Source organism: Trachypithecus francoisi, unplaced genomic scaffold (genome assembly GCF_009764315.1).
Source record: "Trachypithecus francoisi isolate TF-2019V2 unplaced genomic scaffold, Tfra_2.0 Lachesis_group20, whole genome shotgun sequence".
Classification (NCBI taxonomy): domain Eukaryota; kingdom Metazoa; phylum Chordata; class Mammalia; order Primates; family Cercopithecidae; genus Trachypithecus; species Trachypithecus francoisi.
In genome coordinates, this window is record NW_022681466.1 from 42,842,525 (window position 1) to 42,862,396 (window position 19,872).

The window sequence follows — 19,872 nt, forward strand, 5'->3', positions numbered from 1 at the left end:
TTTGATATTTATTATTTAATCTCTAGGCCTGCCTTTCTCCCAGATCCTAATGATGGCAGCCTGTATACACTTGGAAGCAAGAATAATGAAGGCCTGACGGTGAGTATATTTAGCTTCTTTTTGTACTCCAGGGGTTCTAGACCAGCAGTCCTTAAGTGTGTCTGCACAGTGTCTTACTGTGTCTCCCGCCCGGAGCTTTTAAAAACAACCCCTGGGGATTCTGATTCAGGTGATCTAGAGGGGAGCCTGGGCATCAGTCTTTTCAGAGAGCTTCCTAAATGAGCTTTTAAATGTGGTGCCAGAGTTCAGAAACATGGATGCAGATCAGCAGGTTTTCATGGCCCAGCCCATACACTGGAGGATGTAATGTTAGGAACAGGGTTTGCTCTAACTGGTGACCCTCACCTTAGGAGGGAGGGATATAGGGAAATGCTGTCTCCACCTGCCCCACCTTCCAATGACTCCTTAGGGGAGTCATGTGTTATTCCATCCTCATCTCCATTTGAGAATCTAAACCAGTGGTTTTCAGCCTTAGTTATACATTGTAATAACCTGGAATTCGAAAAAACAGCATTGGGACCTAGAACATAGAGCCCAATCCTAGAAGGTCCCGATTTAATTGATCTAAGTCATCAGGACTTTTTTTTTTTTTTTTTTTTTTTGAGACAGAGTCTCGCTCTGTAGCCCAGGCTGGAGTGCAGTGGCGCGATCTCGGCTCACTGCAAGCTCCACCTCCCAGATTCACGCCATTCTCCTGCCTCAGCCTCCCGAGTAGCTGGGACTACAGGCGCCCGACACTACGCCTGGCTAATTTTTGTATTTTTAGTAGAGATGGGGTTTCACCATGTTAGCCAGGATGGTGTCAATCTCCTGACCTCGTGATCCACCCGCCTCGGCCTCCCAGAGTGCTGGGATTACAGGCGTGAGCCACCGCGCCTGACCATCAGGACTTTTTAAAAGCTCCTCACATACGAGAATTTAGAAACAGGCCCACACATATGGTCACCTGATTTATGACAAAGGTGACACCACAGTGTCCTTTCTTGTCTTTTCTCTTTTCTTTTCTTTTCTTTTCTTTTGAGATGGAGTCTCACTTTGTCACCCAGGCTGGAATGTAGTGGTACAATCTTGGCTCACTACAACCTCTGTCTCAAAGGCTCGAGCCAGCCTCCCACCTCAGCCTCCTGAGTAGCTGGGACCACAGGCACACATCACCACGCCCAGCTAATTTTTTGTATTTTTGGTAGAAATGGGGTTTCATCATACTGCCTAGGCTGGTCTCCAATTTCTGGGCTCAAGTAATCCACCCACCTCGGCCTCCAAAGTGCTAGGATTACAGGCGTGAGCCACCACCACCCAGCTTACAGTGTTTTTGCAATAAATGGTATAGGTCAATTGGGGTATCCATACAGGAATAAAAGTCTTGACTACTACACCCCACAACACATATAAAATCAGTTCCAGATAGATCACCCATCTAAATGTGAAATGCAAAATAATAAAGCTTTAAGAAAAAAAGTAATGGAACCATCTTCATGATCTTAGAGTGAGTAGAGATTTCTTAAATAGGATATTAAAGAACACTATAAATTTAGCAAAAAATCAATATATTGACTATATTAAAATTAAGAACTTTTCCTTCTTAAGAGGTCAGAAAGTATTTCCAACACATCCAACAAAAGTTCATATTCAGAATATATGAAGAAATCCTATGGTACATTAAAAAAAGACAGCCCAATGGAAAAATAACAGAAGAGAATATCCAAATGGTCATAAACATATGAAAAGACGTCCCATTTTATTAGTCATTATTAAATGCAAATTAAAGTCACAGTGCCATACTGCTACTCACCAGAATGGCCAAAACAAGGGAAGTAGAAAAAGAAAACGTCATGATAATATAGAGCAACCAGGATTCTCACCTACTGCTGGTGGAAGTGCAGTGTGGCACAAGTGTTTTGGAAAACTGTTTGGCAGTAAGTCCTAAAGTCCTTAGGACCCAGAAATGCCTTCCTAGGTTACAGACCCAATAGAAATGCATGTTTGTGGTTGGGCGCGGTGGCTCACACCTGTAATCCCAGCACTTTGGGAGGCCGAGGTGGGCGGATCACGAGGCCAGGGATTGAGACCACGGTGAGACCCCATCTCTACTAAAAATACAAAAAATTAGCTGGGCGAGGTGGTGGACACCTGTAGTCCCAGCTACTCAGAAGGCTGAGGCAGGAGAATAGCGTGAACCCAGGAGGTGGAGCTTGCGGTGAGCTGAGATCGCGCCACTGCCCTCCAGCCTGGGCAACAGAGCGAGACTCCATCTCAAAAAACAAAAGAGAAATGCACGTTTGTTCACCAATGGACACGTGCCCGAATGTACAGCAGCACCATTTATAATAAGCAGAGTGGCCAAATAACATCCACAGTGGAGTGGAAAAATCAACTCTAGAAGAGGCATGTCCAGTGATGAGGACCAACAGTCTGATGACACACACCACAAATGACTCGCAAGCGCGATGTTGAGCAAAACAAGACAGACCAAAAAGGCCACACACTGCCGTTCACTTATATAAAGCCAAAAACAGGAAAAACGAGTCTCTGCTGTTTTGAAGTTAGGATAATAGTTACCCTGAAGAGTTATGGCTAGAAAGGGGGTTGAGAGAGAGGGGGGCTTCTGTTTCTTCACCTGGATGCTGGTTCCGTGGGTATGTTCACTTTGTGAACACTGACTGAGCTGTGTGATGATGAGTGCTTTACTGTTTGCGTATTATGCATCAGTAGGAAGTTTTTAAAGCTTCCAAGTAATTCTCATGTGCAACCGAGGATGAGAACCACTTGTCTAGGCTGTAAGTGGATTGTGGGCTTCTATTTGGGTATTTTAAAATTATTTTGTGACCAAAACAGAGGGGAGGAGGGCAAGCTTGTGTAGAGCTGTGTGTATTTCACCTTCAACACTGCTCTCCATGGGTTTCTCTCCACAGCTCTGTAGTCCTCATTTCTTAAGCAATTTGTTTGCCAGAAACTGGGCTGAGTGAGTTGTATAAGTTATCTCATTTGAATCTCTCAGCAGCCCTGTGGGTGATATCCCCATTTTAGAGGTGTGGAAACTGAGCCTGGAGAAGTGAAGGAATATGTCCAGGGCCGAGTCTTCTGGTGTTGGAGATGGTTCTTAAAGAGGATTCCCTTCATCGCTCCCTTGTGCTCCTTCCTGGGTTGTGGTTTAGCAGCTCCAGAAACAGTGTTTCCCAAGCTTGGGCCTTGAAGCAGAGACCACAGGACTCCAGGAGACTGGACGATCTGCAGTGCCTTTCTGATTCTCAGAAACACGTGGCAAAACCCAGTCATTGCAGCCTCTCCGAAGCATTTTTCCTCCTCTGAGGCTTGGTTTGAATGTTGGGATGATGGGAAAATCCAAGTTATTTAGCATGCAAAGCTCTGCTTATTAAAGCTAGAGAGAAATCTTTTCTTTCTTGGAGAAAAAGGTGACCATGCAGTAGAGGCATTTCTATAAAAGCAGGTATCTATAGAACAATTTCAAGAACACAGAATGTTCTAAAAATAAAGTATACTGAAACGAGCACTAACCAAAAGAGCTCGTCAGATGACAGCTGTAGACTCAGAAGAATCAGTTTTATGATGAAATGCAGTTGAAACATTTGGATTCCTTCGAGTTTCTTTTCCTGGCACCTATCTTAACTTCCTCTTTAAAACCAAAAGCCTCCATTTTTCTTGTTTTTCAATAGTGAATTTTTTACTGAAGAAAACATCAGAACTCTTTTCCACCTCAGACTCTTGTGTTGCCCCTGTAATGGCGACTTCTCCTTTCCCTTGAAGCTTGAGCTTGGCACCAAGGTTGCATCCCTTCAGCATCAATGTCGTGGCTCTCTCCCATGGGGCTCTACAGAGGACTGTCATTCTACTCAGTCTAGCCAGCTCTGGCTCTGTATTCCAAGCCAGGACAATTCTTTCTCCCACTCTTAGAATTTCAAAGAATATATAACTTTCCATATGTGTGTAAATATTTTCATAAAAGGTTTGTGTCACCCCTGGGAAGCACCCTGGACAGGAGACCTTGAGGGGCGTCCGCACATGGTGTCAAGTAAAGGAGTGGATGTTTATGGAGCTCAGGGACCTAGGAGCTTGTCAAAATAGACGTGGAAAATTAGCTGGGTGTAGTGGCAACATGCCTGTAATCCCAGCTACTTGGGAGGCTGAGGTGGGAGAATCACTTGAACTCAGGAGGCAGAGGTTGCTGTGAGCCAAGATGGCGCCACTGCACTCCAGCCTGGTCAACAGAGTGAAACCCTGTCTCAAAAAAATAAAAATGAAAACAAAGTAGATGTGGAAGCATAGGGTGCCCCCTTCTCCTTGGTATTCAGTTAGGAAAACTCCCATCTGCAAAGTGCTTCTCTCTTTTTAGCAGAATTAGGTAATAGAAACAGACTGCCTGGTAAAATGATAATAATTGCACAAGACTTGGTTAACTTTTTTCCTTTTTTTTTTTTTTTTTTTTTGAAGAAACTTCCTTTTACCATCCCAGAATTGGTGCAGGCATCTCCATGCCGAAGTTCAGATGGAATCCTCTACATGGGTAAGAGTTCCTGTCTCCAACCCTGAAACTTGTGTCTCTTTGATGTAAGTCCCAGAATCTGGGAAAGTGGCATGTGGAGAGAGAGGGCACAGACACCGCCTTGCCAACCCTTTCTTTCCTGGGTTGTGCTTCAGGTGCTGTTCTCCCCAGGATCAGCTGACCAATTAAGAAAGAGTTCCCCCAACTTGGGAGAAGAACTGACATCATTAATATGGTTACTCATTTAACAAGCTTTTAGTTGCTGTGTTGACTTAGTCCTGAGATTCCAAGATTGCAACATACCCAGTGGCAAATGGATGAAATTTAAAGTGAATACAATCGTCTAAGCCAAGAAAGGAAAGCCAGGCTCTGCCTGTTAATTATAGGGCTTTCTTGGTATTTCCTGCTATCAGAATATTTGATAAAACAGCACTTAATAGCTTGCCTAGATAAACTGCCTTCATACCTATGGGGTCACAGCTTTCAAAGCATCAGATCACCTGCTTTTACCATGTTGCTGCCAAAATGTCAATAAAACATTTGCAACACAAAGGAGAGCTGTATTTATCTTGAAATCATAGTAGTAATAATAGCGCGTATTTATACAGCAGCTTTCTTTTTGAGGAACTGAAAGTGCTTATTGCCTATTCATGCCTTGAGAAGCTTTATGTGTATTTCTGGTCTCAAGTGCAGGCCAGACTTTTAAGGTTTTGCTCAGGACACTGGGACACTTGCTTCCTTCCACACCTTCAGAATGAGGAACTCCCAGCCTAGGAATTTGGAGGAAACAATCAGCACAGATTTTTCTCTCTGTGGGCCATGCCCTGGGAACATCTGACAATCTTCTGACCATCCATGTCACTGTGTCCTATCTGGTCTTTCAGCTTCTGCCAGCGATTCACTTATAGCCTGCTTAGGGTGTTGTCTTCTCATCATCTTTGTGCTGTACCCTCTTAAACGAGTTCATTAAACATATTTAAGAGCATGGTAGTTGCCCAGTCTATCCATTAAAGTAATAGCTGAGTTATGTAAACTCTAGTGGTCCTTGAAGTAACCAGTTATGTCATGCCAGATGGAAAAGGTTCATGGTCTTAGCTCTGTTCCCCTCTACCTTCAGATCATGTTCATATTATGATTTTGTCATTGAGAACAGAGTTGTGATCCACGGGTAAGTTGCACACATGTAGAACAGGCATGTGTGCAACATCTGTTAGAACTTTAGAAGTGTAGCTTTAGCAAATTCTAGGCCGGGCACAATGACTTACAACTGTAATCCCAATACTTTGAGAGGCTGAGGCAGGAGGTTTGCTTGAGGCCAGGAGTTTGAAACCAGCCTGGTCAACATAATGAGACCCTGTCTTTACAGAAGAAACATTTTTTTTAAATTAGCCAGGTATAGCCCGGGAGCCTGGTGGCTCACACCTGTCATCCCAGCACTTTGGGAGGCTGAAGTGGGCAGATCACAAGGTCAGGAGATCGAGACCATCCTGGCTAACACAGTGAAACCCAGTCTCTACTAAAAATACAAAAACTAAGCTTCATGTGGTGGCGGGCGCATGTAGTCCCAGCTACTTGGGAGACTGAGGCAGAAGAATCACTTGAACCCCTGAGGCAGAGTTACAGTGAGCCAAGATCGTGCCACTGCACTCCAACCTGGGTGACAGAGCGAGACTCTATCTCAAAAAAATTAAAAATAAATAAAAATTAGCCAGGTAGCCGGGCGTGGTGGCTCACATCTGTAATCCCAGCCCGAGTCAGGCGGATCATGAAGTGAGGAGATCGAAACCATTCTGGCTAACACGTTGAAACCCTGTCTCTACTAAAAATACAGAAAATTAGCTGGGTGTGGTAGCACGTGCCTGTAGTCCCAGCTATTTGAGAGGCTGAGGCAGGAGAATCGTTTGAACCTGGGAGGCAGAGGTTGCAGTGAGCCGAGATCGCGCCACTGCACTCCAGCCTGGGCGACAGAGCGAGACTCCATCTCAGAAAAAAAAAAAAAGAGCCAGGCATAGTGGCACATGCCTGTAGTCTCAACTATGAGGAGGCTGAGGCAAAAAGGATCACTTGAGTCCAGGAGTTCGAGGCTGCAGTGAGCCATGACCACACCTGTGTACTCTGTACTTGAGTGACAGAGCAAGATCCTGCCTCAAAAAAAAAAAAAAAAATTTCAAAGGCTCTGTGACCTTCCTTAGCATCTCAATATTCTGCTTCTAAGAGGCTCCAAAATAGGAGACTTTTCCAATGAGTTAGGAAGATACGAATGACCACCAGAGATCATGCTTTACAAAACAGAGATATACACGTCACAGTGACTGTGTTGACCTTCATGTTGGAGGCCGGTGCTACTGACTGTCTATTGCTAGGATGCTGTTGGGTGTATACCATTGATACATATGCTTTGGATTTTCTTAATAGTGTTGTTTACCGTGCTGTCTGCCTGTCATAATCAGCTGACCAAGATTAGGGGTATGGTCCGAGGCCCGAGAATAACTTACTGGCTGAGACCAGGGGCCGAGACAACTTTGACCTCCTTAGCATCAGATTGCAACCAACTCCACTGACCAGTCCCAGGTACTAGTTAATTATAGTCATAAACAGTAACTGTAGATCCTTCTCAATGGGGGCTAGTTAGTAGGGATGTTGAGAAATGTGAATGATGGTTATTAGGGAGATAAACCCCTCAGTGGGGGCTAGTTAGTAGGGATGTTGAGAAATGTGAATGATGGTTATTAGGGAGATAAACCCCTGGGCACATTTCTGTATTTCTATAGATCCCAGTCCATGGGAAAAGGGTTGCCCTTCACAGGAAAGACTTTTCATATTTAAAGCCACTCATCAAAGCAATAAAATCTAACTTGAAAGTTTGGGGAACTTTTTGAAACTGTAATTATGTTATTAGGTTTGGAGGAATTTGTATACCATCATTAGGTTATTAAATTACTATAAGACCTATGGGCCTAAGAAGTTTTGTCGTCTCTGCATTACCATTTGCATCATCACCTTAGAAATGACATCCTAAGAATTTCAGGTCTATCTCTCTCAATACAGAGCATCTTGGCTGCTAGTTTGGCAGTGATACTTTTTTCCATATGGCATAAGTGATGATGTGTTTTTGTGTCCTTTCAGGTAAAAAGCAGGACATTTGGTATGTTATTGACCTCCTGACTGGGGAGAAGCAGCAGACCTTGTCATCAGCCTTTGCAGATAGTCTCTGCCCATCAACCTCTCTTCTGTATCTTGGGCGAACAGGTAAGAAATGAACCTTTGTCTTCTACAGCCTGCCTGTTTCCAAAAGGGATAAGAAGAAGCTTCCCAGCCTCTTTCCCTAGAAGGTGGCCAGAGCTTCCTTTTTCCAAACACAGGTCTGATCATGTCATTTTCCTTTATAAGACCCTTCAGTGTCCCCCACTGCTCAAGGGATACAGTCCAAACTGCACCACTGCCCAGAAAAACCCCTGTGATGCGACTGCCACCTCTCTCGCCTCATTTCACTCCTTTCAAAGTTTCCTAGCTGGGCGTGGTGGCTCACGCCTGTGATCCCAGTATTTTGGGAGGCTGAGGCAGGTAGATCACGTGAGGTCAGGAGTTCGAGACCAGCCTGGCCAACATGGCAAAACGCCGTCTCTACTAAAAAAATACAAAATTAGCTGGGTGTGGTGGCGGGTGCCTGTAATCCCAGCTACTCAGGAGGCTGAGGCAGGAGAATCGCCTGAACCTGGGAGGCGGAGGTTGCAGTGAGCCAAGATCAAGCCATTGCACTCCAGTCTGGGCAACAAGAGTAAGACTCCATCCCCCCACCTCCTCCTGAAAAAAGTTTCCCAAAGTTCTAGAACCTTCCTTCCACTGCAGTCTGTTCGTTAAAGCAAGTCTCGAGGCCAGCTGAGAATCAAGGGTAGAGATACAGATTCGGCCTCTTGATGGGAAGAGTAACATGCATATTACAGGAATGGGAAGAATTGGTGGTAGTGACCTTTAGAGATGTTCTACTTCAGTCCTCCCTCAGCTGAACTGCCTGCAGCTCCCACAATGGCAGTGCCATTTTTAAAGGCTTGTAGTGGTGTGGCCCTCTCCACCAGGTATGCCTGTTTTTGCCTATCTGGCAAATATCCTCTTTTCTTGCACAACTCTGCTCGAAAGTCACCTTCTCTGTGAAGCCTCTTCTCCAGCCTCTCGGCCTCCACCCTGCTCAGGAACACCTGGCTCTCCCATTCTAGGGGCACACGTAGCAGTTAACAAGCCTGTTGTGACAGCCATCTCACCCCTTGTCATTGTCCCTTTACAGGCATGGCTTGCACCCTCTTCACCGCACCATTTTCTTTTTCCTCCTTTTTCAGCCTCTTTCTTCTTAACTCTTGGCACTGCATATTTATAAATTCTATGTGCCTACTTCCTGCCTCCCTCACTAGAATATCAGTTCCCTGAGGGTACGACTTTGTTTTGCTCACCTGCTGTCTCTCTATACCAGGCATATTGCCTGATGTGTAACAGGGGCTCAATGTTTGAATGTATGAATGGGTGAGCCCCATTACTGCAGAGACTTGCCTTACTCATTATCATGTGTGCAGCACCTCACACATGTCGGGGATGCCATAAACTTGTTGAACGATACTTAAAGCTAAAAGGAGAAACAAAAAACATTTAGAAGGAAAAAATTATACCAAAAACCTAGGATGAATTCATTACAATTGAGCACTACATTTAGGTCTAAACTTTCAGACAGCCAAGGATTTGAAAAAAAGAGAACCTTCCTGAAAGTGTTGGGGAAAGCACTGCATTTCTAAAACTCAGTGAGACTAATCTTGGACCCTGCAGAAGCTGGCTGGGCTCTCCTGGGAATGGGTGGAAGGTCTTAGACTGTAAAAATCACGTATTCCAGCTTCTAACTGTAGTGACTGCTTAGGATTTATGTGTTTACCTTTTCCATCAAGTAAATTCTTACAGTGGCCCCCGCTTCATCCAGATATAAAACTTGTGTCATTCTCAGGTGAAATTGTGGTGTTCAAAGGAGCTGGGATATGCATGAGGTGGAATGTGTGTGCATAGGTGTGTAAATCCATTGCCTCCATTGTCTATTGCCGCATGACAAACCACCCCAACTTAGTGCCTTAAAACAAGCGTTTTATTGTTAATGATTCTGTAGGGAATTCAGGAAGGACTCAGCAAGGACCCATCATCTTTACTCCACATGCTTGGTTGGCCTCACTCATGTATCTGAGATTTCAGTTCACTTCCGTGTGACCTTTCTCCATATAGATAGCCTGGACTCTTGACATGGCAGCCGGGCTCCCTCTTGAGTAAAAATGGATATTACAGTGCCTCCTAAGGTCTAGGCTCAAAAGTTCTAGAACCTTCCTTCCACTGCAGTCTGTTCGTTAAAGCAAGTCTCGAGGCCAACTGAGAATCAAGGGTAGAGATACAGATTCGGCCTCTTGATGGGAAGAGTAACATGCATATTACAGGAATGGGAAGAATTGGTGGTAGTGACCTTTAGAGATGTTCTACTTCAGTCCTCCCTCAGGCTGCAGTAGTTTACAACCCTCCCACGCCCTCCAAAGACCCCCAAAATCCAATCCCAGCATCAGTCCCAAAATCTCATGTCTCGTGATCTGCATCAGGTCTGGAGGTGGATGATGTTCTTCAGGTGTAGCTCCTCTTGATTGGAGACCTGTGAATTAAAGAGACAGGGTCTTTCTCCCCTTCCCATCCCCCACCCAACATACAGTGGTGAGACGGAGACAGGATAGCTGCAATAAACATGTTCACTCAAAAAAGGGCAGGAAAGAGAAACACATATCACACATTGGACCTTGGTAATTCTGAAATCTAGCCAGGCACATGTTTTCAGGTTCCCCTCCTCCAGGGGTAGGGAATATTCCTTCATTAGGGCCCAGTTTTGCCCTCTGGGATTAGTTCATTAATATAGTGCTCTCAGTGGCTCTTGGTTCTACCCTCTGAGAAGTCCTTTCTTTTCCGTAACAAATGGCCAGTTACTTTCTCAGTCTGTTCCTTGTCCATTGAAATTTGGGGATCTAAAAGCCCTTTTTTTCAATTTGACTATCTCTGATCCTTTTAGTCTATGCTAATACCACTCCTTTAAAAACTATGTGAGCTTCCCATGTGTCAAATTATAGTCTATTCCATTAGATAAAAACCATACCCACAAGTCTCTAGACTTCGGAATGTGAGTTTAGAACTCCTTTGATGCAGAGGGTGTATGAGGGGCCGCCTTAAAATCTTTTGGAGGTCTCAAAGAAGGATCTTACAGCTTAACCTTTGATTTTATTGATCTTTACCCTGAGCCCATTTTTTGTTGCTGGCAGTACCCTGGATTTGATCTTTTCCCTAAAGTTGTTTTTTATAGTGAGAATCTTTTCCAGCAGTATTCAGTCCTGGACCCTTTATATTTCCTCTGTATTCTGCTGAATAATTTCTTCCTCAGCTCTTTTGTCTCACAGTGTATCATAGACAGCTAAGAGAAACCAACATTCTCTGCTTTCTGTCTGGAAATCTCCTTAGTTGGATCCCTGAGTTGATTAGATATTTTTTCTGTCTTCCAAGTTACTGCAAGCAATAGTCATACTCATCATGGCACCTTCCACAAGCTGGGTCACCCCGTTTCCACTTTGAATAGCAGTGCCACCTCTGCACTAGCAAGTCTCCACCAACCTTTTTGTCAGCCTCCCAGCCTCCACCTACCAGCTGGTCCCAAAGTCAATGCCACATGCTTTAGGTGTTTGTTAATGGCGCCATCCTGCTTCAAGGTGCCAGTTTTTTACTTTCAGCAATCCATTGCTATGTAATAAGGCACCCCAAACCTTAATGGCTAACAACAACAACCATTCTATTGCTCACGATTCTGTGAGCCGTGAGTCCAAGGGCATAGCAGGGGTGGCTCGTCTCTGCTTCCACATGCTGTCGGCCAGGCTCACTCATGTGTCTGGGACTTCAGTTCTCCTCACATTGCCTTTCTGTATCAAAATGGATAGTCTGGACTTTTTGGCCTACAGTTTAGGGAGGATTTGTTTGTAATTAGATAAGGACCACACCTCAGTATGTACTGTGGCCCCTCTGTGGTAATGGGCTGGCTGGTCTGTGTTCTTTAGAATACACCATCACCATGTACGACACCAAAACCCGAGAGCTCCGGTGGAATGCCACCTACTTTGACTACGCAGCCTCGCTGCCCGAGGACGACATGGACTACAGTAAGTGCTCTCTGCTGGATTTCACAAGCTTGGGCCAGTACTTTTGACCTATGTGGAATCAGTTGCTCCAGAAAGTAGGATTTTCTTTTAAGATACTGTTTGTCACCAGGTTCTTTCTTTCCATGGATTTTTCATGGGCTTATCGTAAATACTTCCCACAGTCAATGTGCAGGGACCTTGGTGAAGTCTGAAGGGAAACCGAAGTAAAATGATGACAAGCTTAGCCAGAGAGGAAGGAGGACACCCCTTGTTAAGTCTTTCTATGTCACAGAAGGAATTTACTGCAAGCCCATGGAAAGTAGAAGTAAAATCAGCATAGGCCATTAACAACCCTGTCAAGGCCTCTCTGCAAATGTGACTCATCCCTAGTTATTTCTGCAGTTAACATTCACCCCGCTCAAATGAAAACTAAAAACCAATTCTGTCACCTTAACATTGGTGTCAAAGTTGGACTCTGCCTTTTCTGGTCAAGGACCTAGAATATTTTCGTTTTTCTCTGAGGACTCCTTTGTGAATCTCATGGGACAGTGTCAGTGGTTCAGGTCTGACTTTCAGGGTGTTTTTTTTTTTTGTTTTTGGGGGGGTTTTCTTGAGGCAAGGTTGCCCGGGATGTGTGTAGGGGTGCAGTCATGGCTCACTGTAGCCTCAAACTCCTAGGCTCAAGCGATCTTCCCACCTCAGCCTCCTAAGTAGCTGGGACCACAAGCATGCACCACCACTCCCCTACCTCCCCTGGCTAAATTTTTTTTTTTTTTTTTTTTTTTGTAGAGATGGGGGTCTAACTATGTTGCCCAGGCTTGTCTTGAACTCCTGGACTCAAGTGATCTTCCCACCTCAGCCTCCCAAAGTCTTGGGCTTACAGACATGAGCCACCACAGCTGTCCCTGACTTTCAGTTTGATCGATGGGTTTCAAGTGACTGCTATGAAATGCCAGATTAATAGGCATCTCCATTGGCTCCTTTCTCCTCAATATTTACTCTCACTTATTGAATAGAATGGTAAAGCACATCACCAAATAAATTGCCTTTGGGAGAGTGATCCTATCCTGTGTTTATAAGCCAGCCAGTTCCCAGTGTCTTGATATTATAGAGACTAAGTGAGTTCATTGGAAACAAGTGAAATTGCTCAGAGGAGATCTGAGAATATTCCAGAAGTCTTGTTTCCTCTAACTGAGTGACTACAGCCTGCCACAAGAGTAGAGGATGTGGTTTCAAGATGGGGTGAGACTCAGCATGCTTTGTTTATTTGATCTGTACAGAGATGTCCCACTTTGTGTCCAATGGTGATGGGCTGGTGGTGACCGTGGACAGTGAATCTGGGGATGTCCTGTGGATCCAAAACTACGCCTCCCCTGTGGTGGCCTTTTATGTCTGGCAGCGGGAGGGTCTCAGGAAGGTGATGCACATCAATGTCGCTGTGGAGACCCTGCGCTATCTGACCTTCATGTCTGGGGAGGTGGGGCGCATCACCAAGTGGAAGTACCCGTTCCCCAAGGAGACAGAGGCCAAGAGCAAGCTGACGTGAGTTGGGAGCTCGGGGAAGGAGAGGGCGGCCGTGGCCTTTGTGTTTTGGTGCTATTGCAATGTAGCAGGCCCTGCACGGGAGGCCAAAGACAGGACAGTCTCTGAAGCCATGAGGAATATCCAGAGCCACGACTGCCTCGTTCGGAAACCTCAGAACAGAAGAGCTGAGGGGCACCCATTAAAGCTTCAGAATTCTTAAATATTACATAAAAATCATGAGTGGGAGGTGCCAGGCACCATGGCATACACCTGTACTTCCAGCTACTTGGGAGGCTGAGGTGGGAGGATTGTTTGAGCACAGGAGTTTGAGGCCTACCTGGGCAACGTGGCAAGACCCTCCCCCTGCTGCCACACACACACAAATAAAGGTGGGGATAGGAAAGAGACTGCCAGTATAAGTATAGTTTGGATCTATCTTAGGTGGTAGGGATGCAAGAGACTTATTTTTTTAACTTTCTATATTTTCTAAATTTTTAGGTTATATTCATTTTAAAAATCAGAAAAAAAAAAGTTAACAGTGTGTGTCCAAGACTCAGCAGGCTTCTGTTCTCCATCCCCCTGTTATTAGCCTATCACTGAGTCACTTAAACTCACCAAACCTCAGTTTCTTACTTCATAGAGTTGTGTGGAAGATCAAATACGATAATGTGCCAGAGAGTATTTAGATTGTAAAACACCATTCAAATGTAAGATATTCATTGAGAGAGGTTTAGATAATGTAGTGGATGACCGATCAGGTGGACTCTTGACAGTAAGCAGAAGGGCCAGGGGGTGTAACTCTCCTCGTTTTCCATCTCCCTGATGTCCCACATGGGGACAGACTATATAGCTGAGGAACCAGAAGTCTCACCAAGTCTGGAATTTCTTATGCATCCCTTTTGCTCTCGGCATCCAGAGTAGAGCACCGTTTCTCAGGAGTTCTGTAGGACCTCCAGGATCCTTAGAAAGCACGGGGCAGAATGGGGGTAGTTTTGGTGGTCGCTGGAGTGCAAGTGTGTTGTACAGGGTCGTCTGAGGGGCCTCGGCGGTGGTGGTAAGCACTCAGTCTCGTGGATGGCCACTGGATGTAGTCCTTTCTGCAGGCATCATGGGCATTGTCCAGTCCAGCCCTGCAATTTTGCTGAGGCTTGCCATTAAGTGGCTTGTCCATGTTTCTGCAGTGAGTGACAGCTGGGACTAAAGTCCTGTGGCCCTGTTCCCAGGGCAGTGCCCCACCTTCACACCCCTACTGCTTTCCTCCATGTCTGGGGGGTTAATGCAGTCATCCCTGTGGGTGGTATTTGGGGTTATGATTCCTCCTTTCTGTGGGATCTGGAAATTAAATGACTCTGGAATGCATGTATCTGTTTTTCTCTTAGGCCCACTCTGTATGTTGGGAAATACTCTACCAGCCTCTATGCCTCTCCCTCAATGGTACACGAGGGAGTTGCTGTCGTGGTAAGTCCACTATGGAGGGCTCACAGCTGCCTAACTGCTTCTATTCCATTTTAGCAAAGAATGACTTTGCTATGCACAAGCATACTGCGGGTTAAGCATGCAAAATACAAATCTTAAATTCTCAAAAACAGTTTCTGCACATGACACATTCTACTTTGAAAGAAAGATACATGACAGAAACAGCTTCTTAAAGCTGAGGAATCCCTGATTATTTCCTTTTGCTTTTGTGGTCAAATCTAAACTCCCCAGACTGGTGTTCATGACTCTCCTTAATCCAGTCCCACGATGCCGTTCTGCCATCCTGTTAGTTTCTCTGTGTGAGTTACATGACCCAAGCAAGTACACCTTCTCCCTGACTTCTACAAGCTTCCTGTTCATCTTTCCTCAGGGCATTTGTTCAGGCTGCTCCTCACCTCACGCTTCAAGTGCCCTTTCTTCTTCCTTTTCCCTACTCAAACCCTTTGCATGCTTTTGCAATCTCTCCAAGCCTCCTTGGGCCTCACCAGCCTGCCTCGAACATTCTGTCTCTAAAAGTCCGAGGCATCATAATCCTAGCAGTTTGTCTTGATCCCTGCAATGCTTGGGCTGTGTGGTTGGCTCTCTTGTCTTCTCAGTGAGTTGGGTGACTGCTCCTGTGAGCAGACAGCGCCTGCCTCTGTCGTAGTTCCAGCAGCACCTGAGCCAGCACCGGCTGTGTGGGTGGACTTTATTCCACCCCGTTGGTTGCATCAGTTGTGACTAACAGAGATATCCATTCGTTCTCCTTCACTTATGTCTGCTTCTCATAACAGTGTCTTGGAGTTCTACACACACACTTCTTGTTCCCCAGTACCCAGACATAAGAATCTGAAAAGACGTCCATAAAGACATCAGTGCAGCTTGTCACATCCTGAGAGAGGAGCTTCTTTGCCCAGAGTTGGGCCTTTGTGTCCTTGTCCTTTGGGTTCTGTCCTGGACTAGCCCTGCACTAGAAATCGCTCACCTTTCAGGACAGTGGCTGGGATGGTGTGCTATGGGACCGGCTCTCCCTTCAGGGCTCCTGACCCTCACTGCACCCTCTCCACAGCCCCGCGGCAGCACACTTCCTTTGCTGGAAGGGCCCCAGACTGATGGCGTCACCATTGGGGACAAGGGGGAGTGTGTGATCACGCCCAGCACAGACCTCAAGTTTGACCCCGGACTCAAAAGCAAGAACAAGCTCAACTACTTGAGGAATTACTGGCTTCTGATAGGTAAGAGTGGGTCTCCCACAGTAGCCAGAGGTGACAGCATGCTGCCTCCTGGTGGTCAACCACTGGCCCTGGTAGTTACACCGTACTCAGCTCGGAAGGCCTTATACTCAGAGCCTTTCCCGGCTGGCCCCTGAGACCTTGGGACATTTTTACTCCCAAGGAAAATCAACAAGTTAACTGTGTTTCTGAGTCAGTTTTTGAAAACTGTTTAATGTTCCAAAACTCAGGTACTAAATCATGTAAACCTTGTATGATTATCTGACCTTAAGCCCTTCAGAATGCATTTCCTCATTCCTCACAGCCACCCTGTGTGAGGTAGGTACCCTCGTCATTTCCATTTTATAGTTAAGAAAACTGAGACTGTTTCTATGGAAGAATTAACTTGGGGTCCGTGTGGGCATGAGGGTGAGGGGTTTGAGAGGCAAGGGCTGAAGACCCAGGAGGGATGAATTCCCAGGATGGGTTGAGAGCAGCAGAGTCGGGCTGGTCGTGGTTCTAGGGCAGTATCGTCCCAGGTGTGTGGGAAGGTCCCTTTTTTCTTCTCTCTCTTGTTTTTGCTGCCATCAGTAATGGCCAGGGGTTGAACTAGAGGCCCTATCCCAAGAGAGATAAGAAGTTGAGATGACACCCAAAGGCAGCGAGTGTGACAAACGAAGGCAGAGGTGAGAAGAGCTGTGTTCCTAGCGAGTGTGCCAAGTCATTAGAGCAGGAGGGAGTTTTCTTGAAATGCACCTGCCCTTCCTGTGCCCCACCCCCCACTGTTCTGCCACCTCCCAGCCCCAGTAGGGGCAGAGCAGGGCAGGAGGTCAGTCGGGTGCTGGAGCACCGAGGGGCCGATGCAGTTTATTCTCTCTGTTCTCTTCCTCTCGTGCTTGCTGCTGACAGATACTAGGGGAGAAAGAGGTCAGGGCTGGGGCTCTAGAAAAGAGATGTGGGGCAGCCGGGAGCATGTGGGGACCAGGAAACAGTAGAATCTGCCAGGCAGTGTGGTGTGGGTGGGGATGTGTGTAACCAGGTGTTACGGGGGGAACCAGATATCCTTGAGCCCTGATCCCTTTCTTTATAGATTGTCAAGGTCCATTTCTTTTTTCATCCTGATTCCTTGTAGCCATTTTTATTTTATTTTTACCAAATAACAGGTAAAGGAGATGACAAAATAATAATATGTTTTTACTAACAGAAGTAGTTGGAGGAGCATGTATGAATAGGCCCATGGTGAGAAAAAAATAACTAATGAGCAGAGGCCATTGCAATTACAAGGCTGCTCAGCATTACGGGCCAGTTAAGGGGCTCACAGACTGCCCACCAGTGATTAAGAAGATGTGTATATATGAGAATAAGGAAATGTGTATATATGAGAATACAGAAAATATGGGGGCAGGGAGTCTTCATGGTTAACTTGTAAAATGAGATCCCTTTAAAATGGAAAGGTTGTCCAAGTAAGAAAACTGCAAAAACAGCAAAGTATAAGGAATCTATTAAGTGTAAGGATCCCACAATTCGAAAGCCTCTTTGGAGGAGCTCCAAAGCTCATCATCTTAAAATATGGCACTGAGACTGTGGCAGTGTCTCCTGTTGACGAGGACCCTTCTGTGTCCAAATGTGTCCTTTCATTTTCTCTTTGTGGAAAACATTAAAGATATTCCAGGTTGTCATTAATCTTGAAAATACAAGGATCCAATTAGCTTGAGAGGCATGGTCTGTGGGTTGCCCCAGAGCCATGGCCCTGGCCTTGGGTGCTTTCGGCATCAGAGCTTAGTTAACTAGGCATATATAAGCCCAGGAGAGCCTGATTCAGTAGGTCTGGGGCAGGGCCTAGCCATCTGCTTTTTGCTCTGGAGTCTGGACCTAAGAGATAATGATAGATGAATACGTCAAGAAGACCAGGTAGTATTTGTACAAAATGTTTAGCGGTCTCATGAGTAAAGTTGTACAGTGGTTGGTCCAGCATGTGCAGTGTGATATTAGTGAAGGCCCAGCTCCGGGAGAAGCCTGTTTACAAGAAGGTTGACAGGAGGACTAGGGGGATTCAGGCTAATGCCTTCCATAGCAGTCTCTTGGCAGGTGTCCTACCAGACAGGTAGGACTCTGAGCACTGAGTGGGTATTGTGGGAAGGGCAGAACACTGCTGCGCAGCGTGGCATGTGGAAGAACACCTCACTTTTCTTAGACCATAGGTCTCTTGTTAGTGAGCCTCAGAGTTATCCGCACATACTCACGTTCAGATTCCTGGGCCCTACCAGCAAGTCTGATTCAGAGGTCTGAAATGGGCAGACCACACATGGAGAAATCCTGCTCCCAAGCAAAGCATGTCTCAGAGCTCCTTGGTACACAAGAGAAAGTAGTGGTGGCTCAAAACAAAAGTAGGTTTCCCTTAAAGAACGATATTATGTTGTAGATAGAGAACTGACCTAAAGATGGGGAATCAAAGAGGAATTTTCCAGATCAAGAAATGTACATTGCTTAGACTATTTCCTGTTTGTTGTCATCTTGGCATGTATGTCATGAAATCTTTGATAGGTTTAGGGGAACAATGGAAAGATCATAAGGTGAAAGAGATGTGAGTCAGAGTGAGATCTGCTCATGGCGAGAGAACAGAGAGGAAAGTCAGCCAGGCTGCTGGCAGCCTAATCTGAAAAAGTGACCTGGCTCTTTGGGGCAGTATGTGGACTCATTTTTAGAGATGAATGGATTATCAAGCCCTATCAAATCCCAGTTCCTTATTCTAGTCAGCTTTGTATCTCTTACAGTAATTGCACACAATAGATGCTCAATAAATGCGTAATGAATGCTCACTCAGTAGCCATACAATAGTTGTGTAGTGGACAGCGAATGAACGTGGAGCGAGCTATGGCCCCATCCATCTAGTAGGTGTGTCCTACTGCTCTCTTGCAAGTAATGTACCACTTTCCCAGATGGAAGCTCACATTTACGTAATAGTAGGACTAGAACTCCACCTGAGCAATTTAAATACCAAGATGGGAATTCGGCAGCCATAGAAGAGTGACGTTATAGGGGAAAGCATTGAAAGGAGAACTCCTTGAACTTTTAATGAAGCCTCATAATACTTCACCTGTGGATTGGACCCATGCAGCCCCATGAGCCTTGTGTCTGGTGCATCCCAAATGTCCTGATCCCTCTCATGACAAGGACACTTCTTTGCTCCTCAGTAGGAGACACGGAATACTGTATTCTGCCATCAAGTAGTAAAGGTCCTGCTTTGATGGAATTTTCTGGTAACTGCCACTCATTTTCTCTGACTCGCAGTCCTGCTGAGAGTTTGCACTGCGGGCCCCTCAGTGGGTAGCACCTGTTGCCTAAGTTTAGCATTGAGTGCCACCACAGCCTGGGAAACTGTTCTCACTCAAGGTTTTGTTTCCTCTCATAGGCCACCATGAAACCCCATTGTCTGCGTCTACCAAGATGCTGGAGAGATTCCCCAACAATCTGCCCAAACATCGGGAAAATGTGATTCCTGCTGATTCAGAGAAAAAGAGCTTTGAGGAAGTGAGTCAGGGGGTTGTTGGTGTTAGGTGTTGGGAGGTGAGGCATTAGACTTTGACTTTGCCTTCTGAGCGTGCAGCCTAGTCTGGAAGGGAAGAGGAATGCACCAGAATGCAGAGCAAACAACATACGTGGTTAAGGGCTAGTGGAGAGGAATAGGAAGCAGCTCGTGAAGGAAGGTGCAGGAAAGGCAGCAGGACCAAGCTAGACCTGGACCTGGATGAATGGGTAGGATTTGGCCGAGGGGAGGGAGCAAGGGGGCACAGGAGGGATGGTAGAGCAAGGGCAAAGGCCTGGGTGGGAAGAATGCTGGTGTGCCCAGCTCTCAGGCCAGACCCGAGGCTACAAAGCAGGGAGTAGTAGGAAATGGGCTCACATGGGTAAAAAGGAACCATGTTACAGGGCCTGG

The 19,872-nt window shown here is 45.9% G+C and overlaps 1 protein-coding gene across 2 annotated transcripts in view; it reads left to right on the plus strand.

Annotated features, from left to right (window-relative positions):
- ERN1 (endoplasmic reticulum to nucleus signaling 1) overlaps positions 1 to 19,872 on the plus strand; it is a 92,222-nt gene that overhangs the window by 51,839 nt on the left and 20,511 nt on the right. For both annotated transcript variants that reach the window (XM_033183979.1, XM_033183980.1), the window contains exons 4-11: positions 27 to 99; positions 4,510 to 4,582; positions 7,688 to 7,810; positions 11,665 to 11,766; positions 13,026 to 13,287; positions 14,649 to 14,727; positions 15,794 to 15,959; positions 19,348 to 19,466. In XM_033183979.1, the coding sequence (XP_033039870.1) occupies positions 27 to 99; positions 4,510 to 4,582; positions 7,688 to 7,810; positions 11,665 to 11,766; positions 13,026 to 13,287; positions 14,649 to 14,727; positions 15,794 to 15,959; positions 19,348 to 19,466 (997 nt within the window). The remainder of the gene's footprint in view (positions 1 to 26; positions 100 to 4,509; positions 4,583 to 7,687; positions 7,811 to 11,664; positions 11,767 to 13,025; positions 13,288 to 14,648; positions 14,728 to 15,793; positions 15,960 to 19,347; positions 19,467 to 19,872) is intronic.